The sequence below is a fragment of the Mizuhopecten yessoensis genome, unplaced genomic scaffold (genome assembly GCF_002113885.1).
Source record: "Mizuhopecten yessoensis strain PY_sf001 unplaced genomic scaffold, ASM211388v2 scaffold2929, whole genome shotgun sequence".
Taxonomy (NCBI): Eukaryota; Metazoa; Mollusca; class Bivalvia; order Pectinida; family Pectinidae; genus Mizuhopecten; species Mizuhopecten yessoensis.
In genome coordinates, this window is record NW_018404790.1 from 51,224 (window position 1) to 70,256 (window position 19,033).

General features: G+C 35.1%; 1 protein-coding gene across 1 annotated transcript; it reads left to right on the forward strand.

Annotated features, from left to right (window-relative positions):
- The first annotated feature begins 967 nt into the window (after positions 1–967).
- LOC110446683 (cubilin-like) lies at positions 968–17,731 on the forward strand. The gene is made up of 16 exons (XM_021491954.1): positions 968–1,069; positions 2,335–2,506; positions 3,599–3,777; positions 4,684–4,796; positions 5,377–5,482; positions 6,584–6,760; positions 7,204–7,413; positions 7,711–7,860; positions 8,522–8,585; positions 9,016–9,157; positions 9,610–9,716; positions 10,427–10,605; positions 11,058–11,194; positions 11,804–11,951; positions 14,646–14,764; positions 16,251–17,731. The coding sequence occupies exons 1-16, from the start codon at positions 973–975 to the stop codon at positions 16,968–16,970; spliced, it is 2,820 nt and encodes a 939-aa protein (XP_021347629.1). The 5' UTR covers positions 968–972; the 3' UTR covers positions 16,971–17,731.
- Positions 17,732–19,033: the final 1,302 nt, after the last annotated feature.

Here is a 19,033-nt window from a genome sequence, read left to right on the forward strand (position 1 = left end):
TTATTTTCAAAATTTTACATCATCATTGGTTAGCTTAAGGTGCAATTGATTCATGAAGTTATTTATCGGTCCGCTAATGTAAAATCACAAAATCAAATTTCTAAAAGTTAAAACGAAATAAAATTGGACCGAAAACGTTCAAAGTCAAAATAAAATATCTACAAATTCAAAATAAAATCGATCTGACCTTGAGCCAACCACCGATAATGTACAATTTCAAAATAAAGTATCTAAAAATTCAATAGACTACGGTTCCTACAGTTACGAGAATGAAAGATATCAACACATGCCGGTTGGTCAGTTTTCTGAAAGTGATGGACATACTTAACTGGCGATAAGGTCAATAAAGTTGAAAATATATCAGATTCTAGTTTGTGTATCTATATGGACTTATCTTCTCTTACTTTTACGACCATATAAATATTTCTGGAATTTTCTATTTCAAAAAAGTTTTAAAAAAATGCAATAATCATGGCGCGGCAAGTGCGTATTTACTTTTTTTTCAAATGCAAAAATCGATTTTTAGAAATGAAAAGGATATTGTATATGGGAAAACATATTACTAAATGTTGTCTTTGTTATCCCACGTCCTCTGTTCTAACAGACAAGTCTTTGTCCTGCCAGTTCCCGTTTCACATGACCAGCAATCCCGATTTGAACCAAGAAAAACTAAGATTTACACACTTGGTAAATGTATTGTCAAAATGAATATTTGTGGATAAAACCCATTTTAATGTGTTAATGAAAATGTCAAACATGTTGAAAGAGCAAAAATTAGACACGAAACGTAAAATGAATCGAATGCATGCACACACTAAAGAAAAATTGAACAATTTAAGCTGAACTTATGCTTTTAAAGCTGACAAAACTTGGCAAAATCTCGTCCCCAGTTTCTAAGTATCCACTTCCGCCTTCGTGCCCTACCGTACAACTCACACTATTTAATGATTTCCTCTTGAGTCTGACCCTAAGATGGCTGACACATGGGGCTTAGTTTTACTTGGTCTCGTTTTATTATTATTTGATGGAGGTTACTCGACTTTAACCAGTGATCGGCAAAAGAGACATGGTGAGAAAAAACCTAATATTTTATATATAGGCCTAATTTTATATGATAGAATCTGCATGTGTTTTCTTAATTACGATGTATGTTCGTGTACTTGTGTGTAAAAACAGTCGCAAAGACATTGTGGTTGGTAATACTGTTTATATATAATACAGAGTTATAAATCCATGGTTTCTTTTTCGTCCTTTTTTTTTCTTTCTTTCTCTTATCCTTGTCCCTTACACTAACGGGAACCGCAGGTAAACGCTATGTGTATAGCTGATAAAGAAACACATCCTTGCAAAGGCACACATAGAATAAAATAGCAAACTCACAAGACTGACCGCTATGGGTCGGCCTGCCTGCTTGGGCTTCTCCAAGCGGGGGAAGCCAAAGAAGCAAAGCGGTCGGTCTTGTGTGTTTGAATTTTTATTCATCATTACTATAATATATAGTCATTGGCTATAAAGACACGAAAACAGTGCTAAGCATATATATAATAAGTCAAAGACGAAACTTTATTGACCTCGACATACAGGTAGTTAAAGTGAAATTGCTTTAGATGAAGAAATCTTACAGCACACCACTACATTAGATCACAACAAAGTACAGATAAATTCAGTTTTAAATGAAAACAAAGATAATTCTTACAATTATTCGAATCCATATATGTATATACTTTATAAGAAATTAATGTAATCCAATTGATATTTCACTCTTCTACGCTCTAGCAATTCCCTAAATAGTTAACAAATCGATTCTAAAAACAAAAGGCTTTGATCAGAATTTACATTAACATTAAGCTAGCTCTCTTTTCTTTATAATTTTATATCCGTATTATATATCACTCGTGCTGTGAATGACTACATATATATATATATATCCTTAAATGACCTTAGCTGTTAATAGGACGTTAAACAAAATCAAACAAACAAACAAACAATATATATATAAAAAATAAAACAATTTTTTTTTTATATTTAATTCCAACACAAGGACTTCTCAATGTTTTCTTTTATATATATATATATATATATATATTATATATATACCGTCTATATTACTTCTTTGACCCATATATATATATTAAGTGTTAATACTGCAATATTCATAGAAGACAGAATACTATAACTAGGTTTTACTTAAAACACGCATTTCCTATAACATTTTGAAGAATTTAAAATGTTTAATACTGAAAAGCAACAATATGTTCCATTTAAAAATTATGTCGTACAGACTGAAACTTTTTTTTATTTAGAAACAATAACACTTCTTTAATTATTGGACAGTGACGTTATGTGGAGAGATAATGACCAAGTCCCAGGGTACTATAAGCCCTCCCGTGGCCGATGAGTACTATCTACCGAACCTATTCTGTCGGTGGGAGATCAGAGCCGAGGAAGGACAAAGACTACTTCTGTCTGCTCCAAGTTTCGCTTTGGAATATTCTTCAGAATGCACGTAAGTTATGTTGGTATTTCTGGCAGAATCATTAGCCTAATTAACGTGTGATCTTGTCATTTATATACCATTTCCTGCTACCAATTAGCATTTGGATTACTTCTGTTACAGTGGTTTGGTTTTGAAATTATTTATTTCAAAGGCAACACATTATTGCTTCTCATCAGATTGATCAAAATACCCTTCTTCGACCAATTTATATTTCAATATATGTAAAATCAGAATTAATGCCGATATCTCAGAATCAACCTTTTGTCTGTACCTTGAATACTTATTGAACATTATTGCAGTCATCTTTCTCCTATCCTGAAATTCAAACACTTCTTGATACAGACATTGCGTCCATATTGTACGGTAAATAGCTAGGTTGGTAAAACATTGGGGGGGGGGGGGGGGCAAAAAGTTAAAACAAAATTTTGTGAAGCGTAACTCTTGGAATATGATTAAAACGTCTAGAACATTATCTTCAATTATAGCCGCTCCTGATTTGGGTACCAACTGGGGGGTACCAATGAGATTCATATTTCTGTGATAAAACAAACGATACTTTATATTAAATTTAATCAATTGCTAAACACCCATTGACGAAATCAAACATACGACAGAAGAATGAAAGAAATGCTTGGATGATTTTGCGATCAAACATGAAATCACCCCCGACTTTCTATTTCCATTGTAGAGAAAGTAGGTACAAAAATATGAACACAAACCTTATAATTCAGGAATTTTAACAATTCTAATAAGTTTGTGAGACACTAAAGATAGTAATACCTGTCATAAAATTTATTTTTTGTCGTAATTTCAGCCCATAATACAAGAGACACCCCCACCCCCCAAAACCCCCACCAAACAACATCAATAAAAAACAAAGCGGTGACATTTGCCCACTGGTCATGCCCATGACCTGAACGGAGCATTTCAGTAGTTTATAAAAAGGCATACCTAAAGGATTTTTTCGTGGTTTAGTCTTTTGATCGTCCCTTTATCATTTCTCATAAACTACAAATTATATGTTTGTTGGAAACATTTTCCTTTGAAAGAAATTGGCAACGAAAATATGGGAAAAATATAAATGAACTTTCTTTCATACAGCTGGGATTATCTGGAGGTGAGAGACGGCGGCGACGACCACGCCCATAGGGTGGGTAAATACTGTGGCTACGCTCCCCTGACTCTCCTCTCCTCCGACGACACTGTGTTTCTCTACTTCTCGTCAGACGGCTCGTCCCAGGACCGAGGCTTCCAGCTCGATTTCAGATCAGTCCCTGCAGGTATAAACACGAGTTTACTATGATGTGTTACAAGGAGTCTTTTTCTAATGAATAACATTCATGTTCAAGGAGTGTTTGCTTATTTGTTTATGCTTTACGACCTATTAACACTTAAGGTCGTGCTAGGTTTAGTAGGAAAACCGGAGTACCAGGAGAAAAACCGCCGACCTGCGAACAGTGCCTTGCGACTGCCCCCACGTACACGTTGGTATCAAACCCGTGATCCAGAAGTACTAGTGGAGGGCTAGTAATCGCAGACGATCCGACGCCTCATCACGCGGCCACCGCGGCCCCTTCAAAGAATGTTCTGAGATGGAAATGGTTCTTAATTTGTACAACTCAGATTATTTAAAAGTTGACTCATGTCTATATAGATTCAACATTGGGATGGCCAATACTTACTTTATGTTTTGGCAATATGCCCGTTCAAAGAAATGATAACTGCATGCTAACACAGAATCCTTTTTTTACGTCACGTTGACTCGTTTGTGTTCTGTAATCTGAGAACAAAATGTGCCAAATTAAGACTAAATTATTCTGGTTGTAAAAGTTTTTCATAACCCACATATAATATGTTTAATATAATTTTTTACACTTTTACTTGACAGTGTAAGAAATAAGACTGAATATGAACGAATCATGTATGACATCATGCATTGCCTTTGAGGTTATACTTACAATGTTTCTCCAACTTGTTATATTTTTAACAATATCTATCATATCGTTTTGATTTGTTTTATAATGGCATAATGGAATACCACAGGGTCAATCATTTGCTTTCAGAGTAGACACGATTTTACATTAAAAACATGATAAGATGTTAGAGAAATATAACATATTAGAAATAGGTTTCTGGGTTAAATGAAAGTGATATTCCTACAGCACTTTATCATTGGTTTACGATAGAAACGTCAGATCCATCATTCTGTAACCAACTGATAGAGACTGAAGGTCTCATCTCGAGTCCGAACTACCCTGGAGAGTACGGGGCTTACTCATCATGTGTGTACTGGATCAAGGTAAACATTTTTTACTGAACTACATTCGTTATTGATACTTTAAGTTTCTTTTTGATTTTAAAGTTGACATGTAAATTTTAATTAAGATGGTTTGTGATGTTGAAATATTATTACCACTGGTAGAATTGATCATTGGTTGCCACTTTCCAATTCTCCTGTCACCTTTCTCGAATTGGCATAGCTTTCTCGAAAAATTAAATAATTCAACCAAATAATCATTAACTTATTGGGAAATATTATATTTCTTTGTGTGATATGAGAGTGTATTTTTTTATTATGCTCTTTATTTTGCCTTATATATTCGTTATTCATACCCCTTCTCGCTTTGAGGACGTGCCATAACTTTGGATTTGACTGATATTTTCACTGCGGGTATCGTCGATGAAGCAAATGTGCTTAACCTTCCGGAACACCTGGGCTTATTCTCCCTTTTCAAGGATCTGCATGTAAATCTTTCCTTTGTTCATTATTTGCCCTAGGTTTGTCGATTTTGAGTTCGAATAACGGGGTTGTTAAATCTTCGAAATTCTCTGGGTTTTTTTTAAACAGATATACGTTGGTATACCATTTTTTTTTACAGGCTCCTAGCGAGCAAACGCTCGTTCAGCTGGAGATCCGTGACGTCAGTTTAGAAGATTCCGGTTGTCTGTTTGATTACGTCAAAATCTATGACGGCAGAGATTCCCGTAAGAAACATTCCTTTCCTTTAACCATTCATAGAGTTGTCTCGTTTCATATGTTCAGGATTTTTTCTATCATTCTTGGGAGTATTATAGAAAGCACGTGGAAAGAAACAATGATTTGTCATCACAGGTCAATGAAATATGTGTCACATTCAGCCTCAACAGGAGAGGTCATGTATGACAAATCAGGATAAAACAAAGTACAAATGATGAAAACTATCGTTTCAAAACATAGCATATTTTAAAGTCTAACTGTTTTATTTTCAAGCCGAGAAAAGAGATTCTTTCGAAGCAAATTCTACTCCATATATGGTAGCCTATTGAAATCATTGTCAACACAACAGGGATCATTTTTGAGCCAAGTATGTGTAAATAAGAGATATGTTTAAGTAGTTTTATCATTTTTTTTATTATTATTTTTTCAATGAAAATATACCCCAAAGTTGATAGCAATGTGTATACTACATGTATCCCCATTTTCATTACGTTCTCAGATGTTTGCTTCATAATAATGATAGTAATAATGTACAACATTTCTATAGCGCCCTATAGAATTTGTAAAATTACTCTAAAGCGCTTTACAATGTATGGATAATAGCATTCGTTATATTTATTAAACAAAACAGGCTAACAATAATTAAGCAAGAAGATAATCATTTAATGTGCACATATACAAAGTGCCTAAAATGTAGACGTGAAGAGGTGATTTTTTATGTCCTTGAATTTGGTCAGGGTAAATAATAGCAGGGTTCTAATAGCAGATGGTAAGGTTTTCCACAACGTGGCCGAAAGCCTCCCTAGCACCGGTTTCCATAGGTCACAAAACGAGAATTTGGGACAAAGAACAATGATTCTGACTCTGACTGCAGTGATCGTGACGGCTGATACAGTGTAACGAGCTCATGTATGTATTGGGTAGCTGTTCCATTCAGTGCCTTGTATGTGTGCACCAAAATATTGTACTGCGACCTGTATCGTACAGGTAACCAATGCATCATATGTTATCATGATACAAATGTTTTGTATGTAATGTTATCTGTAGAAGTTTCTGTAACTGAACCTTTCGTGAATTCATTGCCATGTTCTCGGGTATATTTCCCACAGATTCACCGTTGTTACTGGATCTCTGTGGAGACTCGGCGCCCTCCCCGTCTGTGACTTCCAGTGGCAATCAGGCCTTTATCACGTTTTTGTCGGATGGGTATCTAGAGGACAGAGGATTTCAAATAAATATCAACTTCATCGAGAATGACAGCGAAACAGAAACTGAAGACCAAGAAGGTGAGATTTAACTGTGCTTTAGAAACATCTTAAAACTTACAGATATTCTTATACTCTTGTTTTCTGCCAAATGCGGTGGGTTTTTTCTGGTTAACGATGATACGTTGTAAAATTCATCGGTGACTTAAATGTATGTATTTAGACAAAACTTTTTCGTATGACGGTGTATGTAGCACCAGTTTATATTGCGGAATAATACAACAACGGGAATATATGGACGACAACACATATGAAGATATACTATGACTACAAATATCTGTCACGTGATATTAACTTTGACTATAAAAAAACTTTCACGTGAAATTTACTATGACATTGCTTCAACATGTCAATGTAACGTTTGAAAATCTGCTTAAAATAATCTTGCGCTGGACTTTATGACAGCAATTGATCAGCTTTGTTCTGTCAATATCGTTTTTCTTTCATTTTGCATATCCCCACAGCGTGCCGCCAGGTATTTGCCGAGGCTATGGAGGGTGTGGTAACAAGCCCAGGTTTCCCTGGTGTATACCCTGATCAGGCCCGATGTGAAGCGATCGTCAGGTCACCCCAGCCTGACCACCATATACGGCTTACCCTGGTTTATTTGGACATGGAGGGCTCCACTAACTGTACATTCGACTCTCTGGAATTCTTCGACGGGACGACTGAAGGCGAGTAAAGTTGACAAAGAGAAATACTTTAAATGCTCTCTTACAAATGCTTTTAGGGATGTTTTGTTTTTGTCTTCGAGGAAATTGTCGGATGAAAATCCCCGGCAGGTTAGAGGAAAACAATTGTCTGCTGTATCTGACTTCAAGATCGTTTAACGAGCCTAATCATGGCGACTCAAAATGGCCAATGAGTACCCCTTCACCCTCATCATATGCCCTCAGCTGTTGCTAAGTAAAACCCATAAACACGGCTGTACATGTATTCGCTAATGCTTTTGTCACTTTCGTTAATTGCAGAAGCCAACTCTCTTGGAAAGATTTGCGGACAGACAACACAGAATCTTGTATACGTTACTACATCGGACACACTAAAAATAGTTCTGACGTCAGACTACCTCGTAACCGGAAGGGGTTTCCTTGGTGATTACACTGCGCTACCAAATGAAGGTACATGCATATTCCGTTGTGTTCTTTCATGTGGTCCAAAAACATGAAAGCCATTTCATTATATCGAAGTTTATTGGCCAGTGAACATATTCCAGGTATATGGCAATATGAATGGCAACTTCATCACAAGAAAAATGTAAGACGCAAGCTTGCTTCATATATAACTTCCCACGAGCTTAAAATCTTACATGATATAGAACAGTGGCTAACACTATGCGACATTTTGAAAACACTTGATATATTTATCAAACACGAGGACGAATGCAGTGAGTAGTTATATATATGTAGTGATCTAGAGACCACAGTGTAGCGAGTAGTTGTTCAGGTTAAAACTTTCACTATTTCCCGTCATCCATAAACCCACCTTTCTGATCCAGAAGAACTCTTTCATTTCTTGCTTTCTTGTTGACTTCTATTTCTGTTTGACTTTTATCGCTGTGCTTTCATCAGTGTTGAGTAGCACACTCGCCTTTCACTAAGGCCTGGGTTCGGTTCCCCGATCGGACGTGATATTAAGGTATTGGGTCAACTGCCCGACCACTTGGGTTTTGCCGGGTGTTCTGGTTTTAGTTGCTTCCCACACTAAGACATAACTACATTGTCCACAAATTGTTGTTCGTTTGTATATTTCCGATGATTTGTAGTTTTTCCTTTATTCCAGTTCCCAACTGTGTACCAGGTTGCAGCGACAACTCCGTTTGTGTGGAAGAAAGGGAAACGTTTAGGTATTGATGGCAATGTATTGCACATATTGTATGAATATGAATATTCAGGAAATGAACTTTGTCAACGAAACCGTTTTAGAAATAATACTGTTTAGATATAAAGAAACTTTATTCAAAAAAAAAAGATTTTCTCTGGTGTTCATGAAACGCGTCTTTGTAAAAATATGATATGTTAATAATGAAATAAAATTGTAGTTTTTATTTGTCAAAATATTTTTGAAAAAAAGGTCTTGGTGTATTTTCTTTTTAAATCATTGACAAACATCACTTTAAATTAGATATTGTTGCTAGTGGATCTTTTTACACTAATCATACAGTTTTGTGTTAATTTGATTGCCACGACACTGTCAAAACATTTACTTCAGCCCCAACAAGTTCCCTAAAAGTAACACTGATACGTCATGATTCTTTTTGTTGGTATTTTTGAAAGGTGTATTGCTGGTAAGCTATGCGAGTACAATATATGTGACAACGGTGAGTGTGTACAAAGGGACGGGAACCTCACGTGTTACTGCACGTCCAACTACACAGGCATGCTGTGTGACGTCAACATTCAGCCGGAGAATAGCGTGGTTAGTCTCTCGTTTGTTTAATGTTCACTGAAAAGTCCTATTTTTTATTTGTTTGTCTTAAATACCAAGCACTTTTTCATCTCGTTTGTTTCAAATTGTCCAAACTCAGCATTACTTGGCGTAGAAATATTTTCATAGTTGTCTCCCTTTGTGCCATTTTCAAACCCGAATTTTATATTATTTATCACAAATATTAGAACAATTGAAATAAGAACGAGCTTCGCGTAATTTGGATATAGGTCAAAATATAGACAAACAGACTAAGATTGAGATTTCAGCTGAATTTTGGATATTCTTCTTTTGTGAAATATACACTTGAATTATGTATTTCTTATTCTAGTATGAATAAAAAATTAAATACATAATTGTCCATACAAGTTGTCGGTTATTTCAATAAATACATGTATGTACGCAGGAGGAAACTAATAGTAATCCGTCCTCATTCTCTGTAGGATACACAGCCAGGAGTACGGGATACCCACACAGATATATCAGCTGATCGTGGAGAGCGTCTCATCCTCGACTGTACAACAAACGTCTCCGATACCTTCTTTACATGGTCTGTTTGATCTGGCAGTGTCGACATGAAATACCTGCTGAAGTATCTTGTTTTTGTAGCCTGAATTTTTATATTTGTAACGTTACAAAGAGTTCTATGCACTTTTCTATTTTTGCTGTATTCTACATATATTTCTTATTCCTTTAGACAATGATTTTTCATTCTGTTATCTTTTAGTTTTACTGATGAGTCCCAAATGGACGAAATGACTCAGTAAAATGTTTATTTTGTTTGGCTTTCGGCATCTACAAGCAACCTTTGTATATAAAAAAGGACATTTCGGCGTTTTGACTCCTAGCGTTGAGCAGATTTAATCAATCAAAGCAATGTATTCCCTTTGTACATGAGTTGGGCATTACTACATTTTTTATGTCAGGTAGCACATCTTGTGTTGTAGTGAAAGTATTCGAATTTCTTTTCGATATTTACTTTTGAAAGCAATAATATGAGCAGCACTAGTGGAATGAGTTTAAAATAGTTATACGTTTATGCATGTAACATTGACTTACATTACCTGAGTGCATTTCCATATTGTGGAAATATTATTAACCACTCGACCAATCTGCCCATGATTTAGTTGGGCATACCGTCCTTAAAACGTGTTTACGTTCATGATGAGAGTGTGTGTATATGAACTGCAAAACGAGTAATTTACAAGTTGTATCCACTTTATTATCTTTGTTGTGTGACAGTTGTATCTTCATTATTAGGGCGCTAAACGATCGTCTCATCATGGGAGATATAGGTGTTATCGAGCATGTAAACGGAAGTCTGGAGATCCTCGCCTTCGACGACACATATGTTGGCATGTACAAGTGCCTAACAGACTCTTACGACACATTCTCACAAACAACGTTCAACTTGACTTTGACGGAAGGCTGCAATTTCGGTACTGTTGTTTTTGCAGAACGAACATAACATAATATTAATATACAACATTTGATACAGCGCCCTATCTAGCTATTATACGCCACTCTAAAGCGCTTTACAGTTCATATACATACAATTAGCATACACATTACTCAATACAATTTTTGAGGAATTCTCAGGAGCTGCCTTATCAGGCGATAACTACTAGTCCTATGCCACCTGGCTAATATATCCCTATGTTTGAATGCCTGTTATACATAACACAATACCGCATGCTTGGGATAAGTAAATATTAAAAACTTTTTGTATAATGGTTCTAATAAAGTTGTGAAACGAAAATTTCCGACCTCAGAGTACCTACGTGAGAACGAACGAAACAAGACAAAACGTAATATTCAGGTAATTATATGAAACTTCTTCTCATATGTATAAGTAACTAATGAATGTAATATTTACAAACTTTTATCTTAGAAATAGAACTCTCACCACCAGAGGTGTCAGCTATTAGTGGTGATAGCGCCACGTTGCGATGTACCGTGACATCCGGACAACACAATATGACATGGCTGAAGGATGATGAGAAGCTCTCGGAAGGCGAAGAATACGAGGTAAAACTACACTCATCACGTCCTTAGCATAGACCACAGATATCATGTATCTAATTTAACTTACTTACCTTATACCAAAAAGTACAGAAATTTTGTATCTTTTTTAACTTACTTCATGGACAAATAAGATCGGTAAAACGTTTTAATCAACATATATATATTACCATAAAAATAAACACTTGTTTGACTAACTTAATGGGAAAGAAGAATCATTAAACATGTTAATTCATATAAAATATAGATTAAGAAGAATAAACATGAAAAAGTAATATTAAGCTATCAGCAATGTATTCAATATTACTGAAACCCCTTCTCTGTTGTAAACCAATTGCTGGGATATTTGTGTATGCGATGGGTTTGTGTTATTGAGTCCTTTTGCTAGATATATTAACACCTGTTTTTGTCCGTCACTTAGCAAGCAATTTAGTGTTTTCCAATCTAGCGTATTATTTTCCTGTTGCTTGTTCAGGTGTCTGTGATTTTGTTTTGTTGTAATCAGAAAACTGTGGATTATGATGTTAAACATGTATTGTAGGTGTCATAAAACGGTAGATTATGATGTTGTATTGTAGGTCTCAGAGAACGGTAGATTATGATGTTGTATTGTAGGTCTCGGAGAACGGTACACTGCTGACGATACTAGCTGTGACTGAGACAACAACAGGGGAGTACACCTGCGCGCTTAACAAGGGAGATAACTGTGAGGTTTCCAGGACTGCCCTTGTGTCCAACCTACCGCCAAGGCTAGATAACGGATGTATGTATAGATATGCGTTATTGATCTTCTACTTTGGCCTCATTATAATATGTTAATATCTTGATCGATAAACTATTCTACACACCGTTCATTTTGAAAATTCAAATTCAATGGGGAAAAAAAGTTGGCGTTTTAATTTTTCGTGTTTATTTGCCCATGTTTGATGATAGACAACAACCATACACTTATGGTTCATTATGTACATCTATTAGCAATCTACTGTCTGTGTCTGATGTCAATGGTGCTGTTGTATTTATGGGGATTAAAAACTTAATTTCGAAACCGTTTGTATGTAATACATTCGCCCTCCAAGTGATGATACTGTAAACAACGTTAGCATTATATTCTGAACACGGAGTTTTTGTAGCAATGTCTGCTTATAATGGGATATGTTTTGTTTCAGCTACTCGTCTTCTAAAACATTTTTTCCACTTTTCATTTTCATTTTTAATCAAATAAATAGTTTTAAACAATTTCAAAACGACGGTATGAGAGGTGTATCTGTCAAAGATGTGTTATCATCCTAAGCACGCGCTATTATATTAAACAAGCTATATCATTTACGACACGCGTTTTGCTGTTTACTGTCTGACATCGAGGCATAGAAAACCGGAGACAAGTGATTAATTACCTAATAGATTCCGCGTTATGTGAAAACGTACAAAAGCTGTGATGCGGTTAAGGGTTCCTCTGCATCAGTTATTTTGACTTGGAATATTCTTCTATCTTTATAATAGACGAAGCTACCAAAAAGAGTTTTCATGGTAAGAGTAACATTCTCTGTTATTCAAAGGTTTTCCAGCCAATAACAAGTACATTCAATTTGAAACTTTCCATTTAAAATCCCTGTATGACTATATGATACCGTTTATTAAGTGCAGTGGCGGATGCAAGGGTGTTGCCCTAGTTGCCTGGGCAACACCCTTTCTCCTGTGTCAAAAAATCGATCTGAACATTTTCCTCCGTTTCATATGTGAATTTCTCATTGAAAAGTTAAACCTTTGTTTGCAATGGCTTCCCTAACATTGTCATTAACTCTAGACTTAAGGGTGTTGCCCAAACACCACTGATTTCACTACTCTAAACGATAGGGGATTAATCTCATGCGTCAAGTCAGGTCAATGATCATCTGGTCTTTGTTTACCTGCCCCTGCTTGGATATTCCTGTACAACATGTACCTGTATTGTGATGGTATGTAGTGATATCCCCTGTCAGAGGGGAGTGGACTGTACCATTTGTAGGAATTAATTAAAGTCATTATATATGGGCTGATAGATAGAGATATATCGAGTTTCTTTTATTTTTACCTGCATATTCACATGTGGTTTCAAATGTATATCAATATTAAGAGTCATTTATTGCGATTGCAATCTGTAGTTTTCCAATATGATAGAATTTGCTAAAGCACAGAAGTTACCACATACCTCAATGTTAATGTTTAGTTTATCCCAAAGGAGGAAGTTTATACAATTTATACTAAATAATTCACCGCACCATTCCCCACTAAATGCTAGTGCCGAATGCACAAAAAAGCATAGGAATGCAACAATTTGCATTACCAAGCATTAGACTGTCACGCCTCTAGTTATTGCTGGATCGATGATATTGTTTGGCATGATAGTCCCGGACAAATGCATTCATGATCAGATTACGGAATATTAATCAACATATGGTGATGATCATGCAATGTATTGATTGTTTTGAAAGACGAATGTGGGATAAAATATTTAATAGATGTTTGTTGCCAAAAGCTGTTATTTGAAATTATTTTATTTTATGCAACAAGCAAATATCACAGGCACATGTTTATTTGAATATGATTGTAGTTGAACTGAACGGTTAGTAGGAAAAAACAGTACCTGCGTCCTATTTTGTGTGTGTGTAATATTATCAAATCTTTTCTAGGCAGTTTAGGCATATGTACCTATGTATATATATAAAAAAAGGAAACACCGCCTTAAATTCTTAGCATCACCTCATGCTTTAATCTAGAGCACGTCGTTTAATTGGAGCCCCGAAGTGATGCAACAGTGAATCAATCACGAGTGTCAGCTGTATACATGTTTCTTGAATTGGTTTTCATTCGCCGAGAGTAAATAATTAAAAAAAAAACCATGTTCTAGTTATAATCAGCTGCATATACTCTCTATATAAATCCCTATAATGTGATGACAGAGAAAATAGGAAGTGAAAGTGTAGAAAGTCGTGGCGAAATTAATTCTTAATTAATTTTAAATGTTTGGTTTGGGCAACACCCTCAATAAATTTCTGTATCCACCCTGAAGTGTAGGCTTTATAACGTAAATTTGACCTACGCAGTTCCTTTTGTTCTTTTTCTGTGTATGTGTGTGTGTTTAATTATTATTATTATTTCTCTTTTCAAACTGCATCGTAACATGTGATATTTATGGAGTACTTCTTTTGAGAAGGTCTTAAATATTTCAAAATAATGATTATGGTCATATTACAATTTAACATGCTGGTACTCTTACCTTAAGAGCTGTTTAAAATTCACGATATCTTGAAGTCTATTGATTTGTAAATATAACTGTTATGCAGCAGACGATGACAAATTTAAAGGTGAGTTGCAGGTGCTCAATCAAAAGCATTGTCAAATATATATAATGTATTTGTAAATAATAAAATAAGAGGTGATTGACAATATCATAATGATATATTCTTGTCTACCGAAGATTGCGGACGACCATCTATACCAGACATGATGCCACGTATACTCGGAAGAATAAGTAGGGGTCAATCAGTACAGCAAGGCTCATCGCCATGGCACGTGATCTTACGGGATCGAAGGGAGGTAATATATACTATCCAATATAGTGTAATATTTTCCTGATTTAAAATAATGTAATCTAAGTAATGATTTTAGCAATATTACAGTATTGGAACAATCAACTATTATGTCCATTATCCAGTTATGGATGAGTTCTGATTTTATCATAGCCGGTTAATATGAGCCAGAAAATGTCACTCTATTTTTTCAAATCCCTCGCATGGGTTTGATCTGTATACACTTTGTCCACTTCCGGTGCTTCCCTGTGCGTGAAAGCCTTCTGGGAAATTGAGGCCGCATATTATCTTAAAAATATATTAGTAAACTACTAAGATATCTGTCTTACATTTTACCAGTGAAATATCAGGAATTTTTCGCTTGACAAACTCTTTTAACTTTACTGCAGTCTTTAAATACGAAATGTTATATCTTCACAAATAAAGATTTTTAGTTACAATTTCAGATGAAACGACGGCAACATAAGTGGTTGTTTTGTTCAACTTTCGCAACACATTATTGTATTTACATAACTACACCATTGATATATATTTTTTTGTTTGGAAATCTTACCAGATAATAGCAGCAAACAGCAAAACTGCATTAAGATCTCAATTCGAAATGGCGCTTTCAAGTCTTGTTGTCAAGCGTGATGTCATTAAAATCTTGCGTCAAATAATACGCTGCAAATTCCTGTACTTTACTGATGTAGCAATATTTGCATACCAATACTTGAAACATTGTAGTAAAAAGAGAATTTAATGTTTTTTCCGTTGAACCTCCGATATATATTCCACCCGTTTAAAACAAATACAGTGTATGTGCTAACAACCAGAAAACTAGCGTTGTGGCGTAGAGTGTCTTCGTAGAAACTCGAGAGGTAGTTGTTACCTCTCAAGTCTTCTACGAAGACACTCTACGTCATAACGCTTTAACATGTATCCTCAACCAGATGTCAACATTTCATATATTATACAGGTAAGAGGGATTACGATTTACACTTTACCTCAGGTGCATTATCAAATGAAATATTAATTTGTAAAAATCGCCACAGGTATAAATTGTATTATGCGTTAATAATTTATTGTATATTCTCTCTCAGAAGAAAACGTTATTACCAAATTGTTGACAATGAAAAAATTAGTTAAAATATACGTTTTCCTACTTCGAACAGAATATTCTGAGCGGTAAAATTAATGCTATTAATATTCGAAGAGTACATTTTGTATAGTGTAGCGGATCCATTTTTGATAACTTTGCTACATTTTCTTGTTTGTTCCCCTGTGAACAGTTACACGTGTAGTGAGGTAAAATCTTGAAACTTTAATACAACACACACTGCTTTTACCCCAAATTACTTCAACACGAACTTTGAAATATCAAAATCAAAAATTGAACAAAATAATTAGAATTTTGCCTCTAATTTTTTTTTATTATTGAAAGGTTAAGTGAATCGTAATGATATAACAAAAAAAAATGCATATGTTGACAAGAGATTTGTTGCGTTTTACAGTTGACAACATTTTGTGGAGGCACATTGATATCGAAGTCTTGGATTCTGACAGCTGCTCATTGTACCAGTAACGACCACTTCTCCAGAGAGTTCAACAAATCATTTGATGCGAGTTACGTTGATCTCATCATGGGCACTGACCTATGTAACGGAACAGGAGGAGAAAGAAGAGGAATCCGAAGGTATATTCCGTATCCAAGATTCGGCAAACGCGCTCCGTATGACAACGACATAGCGTTGATTGAACTCGACGCCCCTGTTGAATATAATCGTCGGATCAGACCGATTTGCCTACAATCCCTTGAGACAATTGAAAGCGTTTTCATGAACAGGCGGCTTGGTCGGACCGTGGGTAGAGTAGTAGGATGCGGCAGGGTTCACGAACGGGTAACGGAAACGCCACCCTACCTTCGGGATGTTTTTGTGCCGTACGTGGACAGAAGGTTCTGCTCCCATGCCCGAATAGGAGATGGAAACTTCACCGATTCCATGATCTGCGCCGGATACAACCGCGCCTATTTTGGTGATGCTTGCTCTGGTGACAGTGGGGGATCCTTGTCAATGCAGAAGACCACGGAAGACCCTTGGTATTTGGTGGGAATCGTATCTTGGGGTGTCGGTTGTGATAGGCCTGGCCACTACGGTTACTACACTCATGTCGCCAAGTTCTTGGATTGGGTTAGTAGAATAACAAATTCTGAATTTTTAGAAACGTTTTAATTTTTCAAAACTTAAAGTGTCAGAGAATACAATGACCAGCTGTATATTATGCTAAAAGTGTTAATGATGCTGATATTGATGTTTTCGTTTACTTAAAATGTGTTTCTGTTCACAAGCTGTTTGCAAATAATTCTTTTTGCGATTATTTTTTCTCACGACACATTCGCTAGAATTTTAATTGAAAACGGTTTCACAACGTTGAATTACGTCTGGAAAAATATTTTGTTTTATTTGTTTGATTCGCAATCCTCTAACTTTGCGAATTAACATTTGCACTTTCGAATTCATTATAACAAACTTTGAAATATCAATATAACATATTCCCGTTATGAGATATAATAGCTGATATCATGAGGTTGAAAATGTTGTGGTTGGACCGCTGATGTGAAAATTTCAGAAGAATTTTACCGCTACATATGTTAATTTACAAAATGTTTTTATCTCGCTCATATTCCTTTCAAATGCTGCACTGTAAATCTGTCAAAAAGGTGGGTGTTGTTCTGATCTTTGACAACGTCGTCTTAAGAAAGAACTTGATTGTGTCAAATTATGCTGTTGACGTGGCATCATCAACATTGTTGCTTTGATGTCATGCTACTTGTTGTAAACCGTTTGTCAGCATTCAGGCATCTTAGATCTCGATATATTGTTAAAGCGCCTTAGAAAACCTAAATTCCTTGGTTCAGTAGGTAAAAACATTAACAAAATCCTGGTAAAATTGATTTCAAAATAGATTAATGGATAATTTGTCATTAAAACATGACGTGGTTTAAAAAATATATAGAAATATTAATACAGCTATATTTATAATGACCTTTGTTTATATATGTAAATATTTATATATGGATAGTACTCAATGATATTATATTTTTCAATATAACGGACTATTCAAATCTGTATTATTCGATCCTTAAATGCTGGTCGGGTCTTTATATTCAATTATATATTAATTGAACTTCAAAAACTCCCTGAATTTAGGCCAAATACCTCAGCAAATAATAACACAATGTATGTACTATCCGCTTTTATCGTGTCGATAAAGATAGATGTATTTGAACAAATTCTATTTTCCTGATTTAAGTTTGATTCAGTATTGAAAAATATGTATGTGGAAAATAAACAATGCAAAAGCATGTGTCAATAGATTGTAGTGTTTTTCTGTATTGACCTGCTTAAAAATAAAAATAAAACTCTTGTATTCTCTGTAAGGTTCATATTGTTTTAAGTATTAGCGAGAGGGCACCAGCAGGTGCAGAGACTGAGTGCAGACATGTAGTGTAAATATATTTGTATGCATGATTGTATATACAGATTCAACATTTTTGTCTTTATTATGTTTGTATTCGTTCCTAACTCAGAGTTAGAATGTTTTACATGATGTAAATGTTTCTGAGATGACGATGATAAATGGGGATCAAAATGAGGCATCAACAGTCAAACACAATTTATTGAGAAAATAAAAGGTTATTTAATTAAGATAAAGGTAATAAATATATACACTTTCATTCATACGGTTTAGCAAAAAACAAACAACTAATGCAATTTTGTGAGAAGAATGTGAAATAAATTAAAAGGAAAACTTATCTATATGGTGAAACAACGCAAGGCGATATAGAAGTATTAAATTACAGTGATATAGTTGGATCAAAGAACTAAACAAATGGAAATGTGTCCACATCCTCATCCCATGACTATTTATTTAAAAATTTGAATAAACCGCGAAGCGGTTTATGATGAGAGTACACTCCGTTTTTTGTGTGTTATAGCTCCATAACATGAAAAATATATTCAAGTTAATCCTCATAATTTAATCTTCTATACACAATCCCTGCGGAAATACACTTTTATTGATGGACTCTTTTCTCTTAGAAATTATTGCGCTGCTTTATCAGCCAATCAAAAGCGGTGTTACAAACGGCGACGTCATTTTTTTACGTTATGGGCTGATAACATAAATTGTTAAGCCAATGAAAATGCTTGTTACAAGCAAGTTTAAATAATATAAAAATAACAATTAACAGTTGATATGAAATACATGTATTTTCTATAGAATTACTCACATT